We start from the raw sequence: 12,554 nt of genomic DNA, 5'->3' as shown, positions 1-12,554 counted from the left end.
TAGGATTTACTTTTCTGAATTAGCATGACTTTTATGTGTTGTGGTTGTGGCTTTGTAACACTCCAATAAATAAATGTCTATATATTTAATATTATTGTGTGTATCTAGACTGCTTAATTGTTCCTTTTATAGGTTTGACCACAGCAAATTGGTTATTTGTTAAAATAAAACTCCATGAATTAACTATTGTGTTTGAAGGTGAGAAACCTTTTCCCTGAGCGTACACAATTTGAGATGCTTTAGAAATCCCTGTGATTCTGTCATCTTACTTCAAATGTAATGTACATTGCTTGAATCGAAGACCTGTGTAATGCCAGGCATGTTAGTTTAATATTAGGTGATTTCATGTTTGTTTGTAATAATTTGTATATTGTACTTATCAATTTGTATTAATCTTAACAGCCTGCTAAAGAGGAGGGCTTGGAAACTGGCAGAGAAATACAAGTGGTGGCAGAGGAAAAGACAGAAAAAGAAGAGGATGAAGAAACTAAAAAGGATGCAAAAGAAAATTCAGTGAAAAGTAAAACAGAAAAGGTTTCCGAGAAGCTGCCAAAGAAGTTGAAAACTGTACTTTGTAAAGTAATTTTTTTGGATAAAACAGAATACAGCTATGAAATAGAGGTAAGGCTTTAACGGTGCTATAACTAGAGTGCGAAGAATGTCCCCCACACTGCAAAGCCATGAGAATGTTATTGACTGCATCGATTAGCTAAAACACCATTGCGAAATAGGAAATCAGTTATGATGCTGTCATGGTTGTCTTCCTTCCTTTAAAAATTGTACAATAGAAAAGGTAGAAATAAAAAGCAGTTTCAATGGTGTTTATGTATTTGATTGCTGTGGAAAATATTTACATTTTAAGTAGGTTCTTCAACCTGACAATGGGTTTGTACATGTCAATATGTTTAAGCAGGTACAGCAGTCCACTTCACTTCTAGGTGTATGGGGGAATGCATGTATTCCCTGGTGTTTATCTCTCCAATTGTTTTGAACTAAAACTCCTATCACCCATAACTAGCGTAGTAAATGGTAAGGGGTCATTGAGGTCGTAGTCCAAATAATCTGTAGAGACAAAGGATGCAGATCCATTGCTTAGAGGATATGTCCATCCAAGTACCTATGCACCCCTTCTTATAAGTACGTCAGACTGCACTGGTACATGTAACGGTTTACTTGCCAATATTTACTTTGCAGTGGAACTGTGGTAAAGAGATCAACTGTTCAATAATATAACATGCAGATTCTTAAGAGGGTCTTATGTCAAAGGTGGTGAAGAGACCTTTCTAAAGTGTTCTGCGTCCCTGCCTTGAGCTACCAGGGTAAACTGAATCCAAAGCGAGTCAAGTATTGTATGCCTTTACTCCAGAGTAGAGTAAGGACAGTCTAGGAATTCCCAGAGTGAGTTAGCTAGTCTGCACTTAGGGAAAACATCCTTGGGGACAGTTAGACATCAAACAATATGGTTACTGATCCGTAGTACTACCCCAGGGTTACAGACACCTGCATTAGAGTGGGATCCCAATGGAGACGAGAGACTGGGGAACAGGCCCATGGCCCACAAGTATTTGTGGGCACATAAACACCCTTGAACTCGTATGTGTGCCATCTAGGACACTATTTATTCTAAAATTAGCAAGTAATTGTATAATTTTCTTACATCCGTTCAGTATGTCATTTTGTCAGTAACTGAATGGGACCTAAAATGTACTAATTTTGAAATATGTAAACTGACGTAAATACAAACTTTTTGAAATGCCATTTTATTGTTTGTATTTACAACATGGTAGAATGACATCTGCCTGTAGCATATGTCCCTTCGCCTATGTAGGAGTGAACTGTATCAAACAAGTTACAATTCATGAGGTTTAGACAGGTACAATGGTGGGGTGATTGACCACCAATACTTGAAACCTCTTAATGTACTTGGAAAATCAGGCTCACTATTATTGTACATTGGATTTCTTTTCTACTTAGCCTTCATTTTGTTGACCAGGTCAACATGTGTCCTCCGTTAACTGATGATCTCACTGTGGTTCTATATGGAGATGGCCGTGTTCATCAAGGAAAATGAGCGCAATTACATGTAGAAGTGATCTACTTGTTTAGGGGTATTGGTTTATGAGAGGTTGATGAGCGTAGAGTAGATGGAAGTTGGGAAATCTTTGCAGAGAAATATACAGCTCTGTTAAATAATGCGGGCCTCATTATGAGTTGGTCGGTGATGATGGCGGTAATTCCACTGGACGGTATTACCATTACCGCTGTTGTGTCCAGTGGAATTTCCACCACATTAAAAGGTGACTGGAGCGCACACATGCTATCAGCGGTAAAAGTAATTCTGTCTGCCGGAATTACCGCCGTAAATCAACTTCGGATGGTAATTCCAGTGGAATCGGTGGAATTACCACTACAACTGCACAACTCTCTGCTATTTTCGCCAGTGGAATTACCGCCGGGGAGAAAAAGCATAATTGCAGGAATGGGAGGCGTGGCGACGGCGATCTCTAAAAATCTAATCCACCCTCAATCTCCCATTTCCTTGTGCCATCTGAAGACAACAGTCGTGTGGAACATGTCTCAGGAAAAGGGGAAAGGCAAGTTGGCAGAGATGAGGCTGCGAAAGCAGAATGTCAGTCAGGGGGAACTGCAGGTGCTGATGCTTGAGGTCGTCATTCATGCGGGTGAGCAGTATGGCTTCAAACAGCAGTGGGGGCCTCTGGCCAAAGGGAGGCTGCCATCTGGGCCTGCATCCAGGACAAGGTTATGGCAGTGGGCATTGTCATCCGGCACAGCGAGGACTGTGACTACATGCATATGCAAGGGAAGGTGGGATACTGTTCAATTACACATGCGCATTTGAAGCCATGGAACCAGGAGAAGCACCCATGTGTGCTGTGAAAGTCCAAGTTGAAAAGTGAGACCCCCTCACCCCCATTGCACCACCACACACATCAACAAGCCATATTGGCATGCCAACAGGCAGTGAGCACATGCATATGCTGAGTACACTCTCTGCAGACACTACTCCCACCTTACATGAGCTGTACTCATTGGCCTGCAAACCACCCTACCCATCAGACAAAATGTGCATGGGTGAACATTCATCATGTCGCATGAATGTCTCGCTAGCCCACAGACTAGTATGCATGAAGACTGGCAGCATGTCGTTATCCACCAATCAGGTTCACATTCGACTCAGGCTGATGAGGCAGGGCCCTCTGCTTCCCAGAAGACCTCCACTGGAGGCAGCACACCACCCTCCACCCCTGCACAGGCCAGGCATGGGAAAAGCAGGAGAAAGAGCAGGAGTGAGGCACCATGCTAGCCATGCCAAGTGGTGAGAAAGTCACAGTCCCCACAAATGTGCCCAGTGGCCCCTCCACCAGCACTGCACATGGCACAGCACCTGAGGGGGCACTCCACATGCTACAGCAGGTACGGCACCCTCAGCAGCTGTAACCGCCACACCACAGCCGGCCCCTGTGATGATCCCTTAGGAGCAACATCCAGACAGTGTCGCACAACACCTGCACCCACCCATCTGCCCCCTTACTCCCCCTTGTGACCTGAGGTAGACAGCAATCGTCAGGGTGAGCTGGATACAGGGAGTGATAGCAGTGGTACACCTGATGGGGATAACACTGGCTTCAGGTCCCCCTGCTCCAGCCCTGGCTCTCTCCATAGTCCACAGCCTGTGTCAGCATTCACGTGAAGCAATCTGAAGGAGGCTGAATGCCAGGAAGTGGAGCCAGGTCGCATAGAAAACCTGGCCAAAATGCAGGTGCAGCATCTGCATGCAATACGGGACAGTATGCAGGGCTCCTCACGGAGAATAGCGAGGTCATTGGACTGCCAGTGTCAGCATTTGTCCATGTCGACTGTTGCAATCAAAGCTGTGGGCCAGAGGATGAGGGAGCACACAAAGTGCATGTCAGCTTTTGCTGAATCTATGCATGGCAGCGTGTCCCTCACCCTGCAACCCATCCAGGGTCAGGATTCAGAGCCTTCCATATCCGTCATCCACATAGAGGTGTTATTGCCTCAGAGCCCACTGTGCTGCACCTTCCGCAATGTCGCCCGTACACTGCTCGAGCAGGCTGGCAAGTAATAAGGGGCCACGAAAATGACTTGTATTTACATGACACTATTTCACTGGGCACAAGGGAGGTGGGTGGTAAGGGGTGTTGGGGATCGGGGAGTTTGGTATGGGGGAGTTGATTGGGTTCTGGATGTTGCGGATGGGGAGGTGGGTTGGGTGCTCACCATAGTTCTAAATAAAGTTCACTTGAAGAAATGCTAGGACAATGCTTTTAGTGTGAAGGTGATACATTCAGAACGTGCGTATCATGTGATAAGTAATGTGTCTAGATTTTTTTTTTTTTTTTTAAATCATTTCCTGCCGCACCAGATTTCTGTCCCTGGCTTCCTCACGCTCAATGTGAGGCAGCACTGCATCTACAGACAGCACATCATTGTCTGCTGAGGGAGGCATATCCACATCAGGGGGACATTTTGCCTGAGGCAAATGTTGTACATTATGGCACAGGCCAAGAATATGTGGCCAACCTTCTCTGGCCTGTACATCAGGGACCCTCCAGTATGGTCGACGTACCGCAAACGTCCCTTCAGCAGGCCAGCCCGGAGTCTTGTCCTGACGTGTGCCTCATGGTAGGCCACCTGTGGAATACGTGGATTTGGCACAGGTATCATCAGCCATGGCAGCTGTGGGTAACCAGAGTCCCCTGCAAAAGCACAGGACACAGATATCAGTCACAGTGCATTGAGGATGCGTGATATGTTACATGTCTTGTTGACGGACTATCTCTTGATGTAGTCACAGTGCATGTGTATAACATGATTTTCATTCCTAGTAATTAAATAAAGTGTGATACTATGGGGATACATGTACATTGCCACTTAGAGATACACTGTGCACACAACTCACACACAGGTTGTGCCAGACCTGGCCTGTGATAGGATTTCAAATGTGCATGTTGTCTTGTTTTGGGCCTTTGCTGTGCTGTCTAGTCGTGCCCTGCTAGCTGATCGGTTGTTCTTGTGCATGTTTGTGGTTTCAGTGTTCCTGCCGCAATGGATTCACATACATGGTGTGCAGTGTACATGCCATCACTGTCTGGCAGTGTTGCATTATCATTGTGCAGTGTTGAACTGTTGCATTGACTGTGTAGCTGTGTGCCTTATGCATTGTGCTTCATGCAGGCCTCTGTTTGTGTTTAAGCTACTTTTTGGGGCTACATGCATTGCTGTCATACTACTGCATAGTGCTGTGGTTTTGTGGATGTCATGTGTAGTGTGAGAGTGCAGGTCCTGCATGTACATGGCTTTGACAGGGCATGCATTGATCAGTAGTAGTAATGTTCCACCCACCCCCGTTTACATTGCATTCAACTTGTGCTCGAGATTGTATTGTGTAATGGCACTTGTACTCACCCAGCATCCCACTCTGTTACCCTCTGTGGCTCTCCATGTATGCAGGCAGGGTGCTATTATGCAGGACCACAGTATTGTGGGTGGATCCAGGAAAGTGTGTGCAGCAGTGTTTTTGTCAGGTCAGTGTTACACGTAACCTGTGCATTCATAGAGTGGGACTGCTTCCTGTTGCGGTATGCCTCTTCGGATGCCTGAGGGTCAACCAACGCCTCATAGGTGCATTTATGTTTGGCATATGTGCTGATATGTGGAAACATGCCTTTTTGGCATTTTATCTGTGCCAGGGTGGTAGGCAGGAAGATGTGGCAGGATGCAAAGCACAGGAATGCTTCCAGCACCTGCCCAAGCAAAACTGAAAAAGTGGTCTGGGACATGCTTTGCAGCATGCCGTAGCACCGACACAAGCTTCAGCAGTGGGGGTAAGGCCGTCCTGATATTGATCCTGCTCTGGATGTTGTTGTGGATCATTAACCGTACCTTTGCTATTCTCTCCCTGTTCAGCCTGTACAGAGCAATGAGCTAGGCATCATTCAATGCTCAGGGTGAGGGTCTGACCCAGGGAATGGGTGCTTGCCTTGCATGGCATCTTATTCTCCTCCTCTCTGCGCCATATGCCCAGTGCTGCAGTTCCTGCCTCTGCAGGTCAGTGCGGAGCAGGAGGGGCTATATGTCCCAGTTAGCGACAGCTAGTGGCAGCGTGGTGTTGGAAAGTGTGTATGATGAGAGGTGGGCCTTATGTATTCTTTGAGTGGATTGGGTGCACCTGGTAACTGCACAGTGTTTTTGTTTTGTTCAACCAAATCTTAATTTTCATTTAAAGTCAGTCAACTTCAGCAGTGCATTCAGTCTGAACTCTTCTCCATTGAAAAATCATACAAACAATTGATCAACGTTAACTGTACCAACCCTTCCAACATAGCTTTCCCCCCTCGTTCCTCCCAGGGGGTAGTCTAGGTATTTCGAAATCCTTACACTTTCTATGTTTGTCTTTCTCCTCCGGGAGAATGCCAAGTATCCTTAGTCTCATCGGGATATACAAACGAGTATAGTCATTAGAGCATAAGTAAGAAAGGCTAACCAAACCTTGCCGAATACCACCATACCTTAAACTATTGCCATCATCTTTTCCATGCTTATAGTGTCCTAGATTGCTTAGTGCCACTGTATAATGGACGGTGCCTCCCTTTGCCTCCACTGCTTCACTATCCAGTGCCTGGTTTAGCAGGTTTGCACATAGTGTTCCTGTTCTCCTCCCTAATTGAAGTTCCCCTTCCACCATTAAGGTAAGGAGCTGTGAGGTAGCAGATATAATGAGACGGACACGAGGTGGTTGGATTCAGATAGTTTTTTTGTTCAAATCATAAAGGGGTTGGGAAGAATGCGTCACTTGCCCTAACTCGACGGATTTCCCTGCCTTAACAAAACTAAGGTAGTAGTCGTCAGGATGTCAAACAATAAAGAAATGTCCAGTCTTATGTCCGAAACCTGTTCTGACCCTTACACTCTTCTACTCAAAGATATTACAAGGCAAAACAAAAGAAACAAAGATCTTGACTGCTTCTCTGCAATCTTTCTTAGCTTGGAAGAGCCAAGATTCAATTAGCCAGTTTGGCCATTGAGGATAGCCCCGACATAGTTACCCCTTTCTTGCCAGCAACTCTTTCTGGTAGTTTAATTTCAGTGCCAAGGGGGGCTGGAGAGGGGGTAATTCACCTCCCGTGGTCTTTTCTCAGTCTTTGGGATGACTTTTAATCACCTATTTATAACACTTCCTACTCCATTAGCCGGCTTACTTTAGTCCCCTTTGCCAGGGGGACAATACCCGTCCCTGGTATTTCCCTCTGCCAGGTGAACAATCCCTGTCCCTGGTCTTTCCCTTGCCAGGTGGGCAATTCCCGTCCCTGGTTTTTCCTTAGGGTTTTGGATTTCCTTTTCTGTTGGATCTGTTATTTGCACAGACCCCTCACTCTCTTTTAGAGCCCCACCCCCTTGTTATAGGTAAACAATACTCCTACGTCCCGTCCCCTTTCCTCCACACTGTATGGGCATCCCTCGATGGGAAACTTAACCTTTTTCACCAGAAAAAATTGTCTTTGTGTTTAAATTTAGATGTGCGCAGGGTTGTGGGCCCTGGGACTTTGTGCTCCTCTGACTCCGCCGACCGGCGCCACTCCCCAGTCCTCTTTTACGGGTCGATGGGAATGGACTGCTTCACTAGTGCTCCTGGGTTAGGCCTCCGGCCTTGTAATTCCATGCGCTCTTCCCCGAAAAGGCTTTCTGTTTTTTTTTGTTCTCTAAATTGTTTTTTCTCCTAGCAATTGTCAGAGAAGACTCTGTCTTCTGGTGCAACGCTCCTCCCCGGTACATTCAGCAGGTGTCTGGCCTGCGAGGGTTCCTTCCCCACGAAGGATCACCACACGCTCTGCCTCCAGTGCCTTGGCCCCCACCACAGCTGGGACGCGAGCTCACAAGAATCATTTTGCCAGGTGGAGGGAGCGGTTCGAGAGATCACCTCCAGGGGACATCAAGAACCACGTGAAGAGGAAGACCAGGCCCAAGGTAGGTGCCCTGTTTCTCCAGCATGGGGTCTGGCATGGATTCACATGCTCATGAATATTCCCCGTCAGGCTGGGAATCCTCGGTAAAGAAAAAATCAGTGTCGGTTTCGTTTCTGATCTGTCTTTCTGGATCATACTGCCCCCAGCCAATGACTGCCCTCTCCCTAAGCCCCGCCCCTGGCAGCCATCCTCAGATTTTTACCGCACGCTCAAGTGTTGGGAGTCCTCGTGCTTTAGCTCTCGAGTTTTTTTGCTGCGTTTTCACGCTTTTTCAGGAGATTTTCTAATTTTTTCGGTTTAATCAAGCCTCAAGCTCCACCGTTTCTACTTCCGACAACGGGGACCCGTTTCGGAATTCTTCTACGCCCCTCAAGGGTGAAGTTTTCGTCGAGTTTACACTTCTTGGAGGATTCCGGAAGATCTGCGGCCTACCTCAACGGACATGGCCCAGGACAAAGGAAGCTCGACGCTAGCTCAACGGACATGGCCCTGGACAAAGGAAGCTCGATGCCCGGATCCAAGCTGTTCAGGTGCTGCCCTGGATGCGGAATGCAAAACGTTTTCAAGGAGGATGAGCATTCGCAATGTCTCTACTGCCTTCATGAGGACAAGACGCACGTGGAGAAGGACTGTGCGTTCTGCAAGAACCTTTCGGAACGGACCAAACAAGATTGTCGTTCCCGCCTCGCCGCCTGGCTAGAGAAGGGCACAGCAGGTGAGAATGCGAAGAAAAAGTCTGAGCGGGTTTCTAAGTCCTGTGAGGGCGCCCCGGCGACGGGGGCCCAACAGAAGGCCAAGCACTGCGAGTCCGCAGGCACCGGGAGCGCCGAAAGGTCGGGCTCTTCGGCTGCCAGGCAGGGCGCTACTTCCCCGGCACGTTCGACCACGAGCCAGCGCTCTGGTTCGGGGAAGAGGAAGTCCGAGAACCCAGGTAAGCCGCTGGAGCGGACCCGGTCGATCTCGAAGGGGGAGTGAGGCGCTGACCCTCCCCCCAAGGCGAAGGCCCAGGACGCACCTAAGGTGGTGAGGGCTTTGATCCAGCCGGCAAAGGCCTCTATCGAAGTGGTCGCTGCGACCCTGGTGAAGCCGGCTGAGACTACACCAGTGGAAACGGCCTCTGGGCCCAGAGTATCCCTGCCACCTCGGAGGGAATCCTCTTTCCAGCCCATCGTTAAGACCCCCGTGAAATCCCCGGCGGAAAAAGAGGGGGGGGGCCGGTGGCCATTACAGACTCGGAACCAGCCTCTGAGGAGGAGCTGGTGGAAACCGAGAAGGGCCTCAACGAGAGGTCCATAGGCCTCAACAAGAGGTTCATAGGCCTCAACGAGAGGTTCGAGAAGGTTCGATGCCAGGGGGCGGTCCCTGCTGACGTGATCGAAGATAGCGATGATGACGACGAAGAGGGCCCAGTGGAGCGGCCATCCTGTCCGTCGCAGCCATTACCCGAGCCCCAGGATAGCTCGGCGGCCATTTTGTTGGCAATCCAATCCTTATGTGCCGAGATAAGGATGAGATTACCACGGACCCCGACGGAGGATCCAGAACCAGGCCCGTCGGGAAGCCCTCCGAACAAGCGAAGGAGAGTCCACCCCGCTCCGCCCTTCGTGCCTGCGAGACCTGTGGACCTCGCATCCCCCTCGCCGGACCCTAGAGAGGATACAGCGACGGATACAGCGACGGGGACGGACAATGACAGCAGCGATGACACAGCGGACATCCCGTCATCACCCCCCTGGCCCCCCCACGGGCTTCTCCAGCCGACGAAATTGGCTCTTTCCACGCCATGATAACCAGGGCAACCGAGCTCCTCCAGCTCTGCCCTAAAGAACAAAAGAAGGAAGGGTTTCTGTACCAACGACGAGAGGCCAAGAGGAAGGCGGTCCTCGCGGTGCCTTTGCTCGACGACATCTGGGACGAGGGGCTTGCTGTCCTCAAGAACCCTTCCACGACACCTGCCAAGAGGGACAGGTACGAGAAGAAGTACCGAGTCCCCGATGCCGCCCCCCTGTGCCTCAGGGCCCAGCCACGCCAGACTCTTGTCGTCTCGACAACGGGTAAGAAGAAGGCAGCGGGTGCGGCGGCTTCAACTTCCACTTTCCCGCCGGACAGTGAGGGCAAGAAGTGGACTCCATGGGACGACGAGTCATCTCGTCGGCGGCGACGACGACGATTAAGGCGGCCAATGCCTTGGCGATCGTGGCCCGCTACGACAGGGTGCTCTGGTTCAAGATGGCTCCTCTGCTAGACTTCCTGCCTGACAAGAGGTCGGAGGCCCTAGAAATTCTGCAGGAAGGCGAGGTGGCGTCGGATCACGCCATAACGGTGGCAACGGACATTGCCGATACCGGATTTCGCCAACTGGGCAACAGAGTTTGCCTCCGACGACAAGGATGGCTCAAGGCGACTGACTTTCGCCAGGACGTCCAGACCAGAGTGTTGGACATGCCGTTCGATGGCAACAACCTTTTTGGTAAGGCGGTAGACGTGTCTCTACAGGCCATCAAGACCGACTCGGAGACGGCCCGGGCCCTAGGGGTGCTTCAACAGCAACGGCCCTTTCGGAGCTCCGGAGGCAGACAGGGTACCTCCAAAGGATCCAGCGGTATCTCCTCCACTTACTGCCAGGCGGCCCGCTCCCCTTCCCAGGAGGCCTACAGAGGTCGCGGCAAGCAAGGGGGATGTCGCCAAGGAGGCCAAGGCAGCAAGGCCGCCTCCAAGCAAGACTGACCCAGCCGTGTTGTTGGGCCCCCACTGAAGCACCCCGGTGGGAGGCCGGCTGACGAAGTTCGTCAGCGTGTGGGAGTCCATCTCCACCGACCGTTGGGTGTTGGACACCCTGGCCAACGGGCACTCGCTGGAATTCCAAAAGAAGTGCCCTCGCATGCCTCCCGTGGCCAGGAAGGAGAATCACGTCCCTCAACTGCTGTTGGAGGTAAGGGCGATGCTCAAGAAAGGTGCCATCGAGCTCGTCCCCAGGAGGCTCAGGGGCTCCGGAGTGTACTCAAGGTACTTCCTTGTCAGAAAGAAGACAGGCGGTTGGCGCCCCATCCTGGACCTGCGTTGGTTAAACAAATACATCAAGGCGCAGAAATTCAGGATGGTCACCCTCCAGCACGTGCTGGGACAGCTGGAGGAAGGCAACTTCCTATCGTCGTTGGACCTGGAGGATGCTTACTTCCACGTCCCCATTCTGAAAAGGCACAGGAAGTTCCTCAGGTTCGTGGTTCAGGGACGCCACTACCATTTCAGAGCCCCGGATTAAAGTCGGCACCCAGGGTTTTCACCAAGTGCCTGGCACCGGTGGCGGCGTGGCTGCGCCTGCAGGGGGATCCACGTCTACCCCTACCTGGACGACTGGCTAATCCGGCAAGGACAAGAGAACTCGCCGTTGAACACACGGCGAGGACCGTCCGGTTGCTTCCGGAGCTGGGGTACGCAATCAACAAGCCCAAATCCCATCGGGTTCCATTGCAAGTAGCACTGTTTCTGGGAGCGAAGCTCGATACGGTGGGGCAATTGGCCTCCCCTTCAGAGGAGAGGACCAAGACCATCCTGGGCAAGATGCGGCGCCTGTTAGCCACGGACGTGGCCAGGGTGAGGTCCATCAAGTCCCTTCTCGGGATGATGTCCTCATGCATCTATCTTGTACCCCTTTGCAGAATTCGGATGCGTCCGCTACAGGAGTTCCTCAACGCCCGCTGGTTTCAGGCGACGGGCTGCTTCGAGGACAGGATCCCTCTCGACGAGGAGTTCCGTCGGGCGATCCTATGGTGGGGCACCCGTGCTCACCTCACTACGGGCACGTACTTTCAAACCCCAGCGTTTCAGGAGGCGGTGGCGACCGACGCCTCTCTGGAGGGTTGGGGGGCCTACACCGGAGATCTCCACGCAAGAAGCCTTTGGCTCCCGGAGGAGAGGTCTCTCCACATTAACATTCTGGAGCTCCGAGCAGTGTTCTGGGCTCTCAAGTCGTTCCTTCCGTCTCTCAAGGACAAGGTGGTGAGGATCTTCACCGACAACACCACCACAATGTTCTACATATGGAAGCAAGGGGGCACCAGATCCCCAGCCCTATCCAAGGAGGCCCAGGATCTGTGGCACTGGGCCGTCGCCCAGGGGATGTTTCTGGTTCCCTTCCACTTGGCAGGAATAAAAAACACCATTGCCGACTCACTCAGCAGGGAGCTGCGCTCGTGCCACGAGTGGGAACTGCGCAAGGATCAAGTGGATCGGCTCTTCCAACGATGGGGCAAACCCCAGATCGACCTGTTCGTGACGGCGACAAACTCCAAGTGCCAGAGGTTCGCTAGCAGGTTCCCACAGCCGAGGAGCATGGGCGATGCTTTCTCGTTCCCCTTGGACTGCCTGTTTCTATGCGCGTTCCCTCCGTTGCCGTTGCTGCCCCGCCTCATCAACCAGCTCAAGAAGTCCAGGTGCAGGATGATCCTCGTCGCACCGGCGTGGCCGAGGCAGATCTGGTTCCCGGACCTTCTGGACTTGTCAACGTCCCCATCAGTTAAGCTGCCGGCGGACGCGGATCTTCTC

At 51.0% G+C, this 12,554-nt stretch overlaps 1 protein-coding gene across 18 annotated transcripts in view; it reads left to right on the top strand.

The window, feature by feature from the left end:
- Positions 1-12,554, top strand: part of EPB41L2 (erythrocyte membrane protein band 4.1 like 2) — a 1,866,207-nt gene that overhangs the window by 512,703 nt on the left and 1,340,950 nt on the right. For all 18 annotated transcript variants that reach the window (XM_069607396.1, XM_069607395.1, XM_069607398.1 and 15 more), the window contains one exon: positions 403-621. In XM_069607396.1, coding sequence (XP_069463497.1) covers positions 403-621 — 219 coding nt within the window. The remainder of the gene's footprint in view (positions 1-402; positions 622-12,554) is intronic.

The sequence above is a fragment of the Ambystoma mexicanum genome, chromosome 4q (assembly GCF_040938575.1).
Source record: "Ambystoma mexicanum isolate Mex_15411 chromosome 4q, UKY_AmexF1_1, whole genome shotgun sequence".
Taxonomy (NCBI): domain Eukaryota; kingdom Metazoa; phylum Chordata; class Amphibia; order Caudata; family Ambystomatidae; genus Ambystoma; species Ambystoma mexicanum.
The sequence above is the reverse complement of the archived record's forward strand: the minus strand, read 5'-3'. Positions and strand labels throughout refer to the sequence as shown.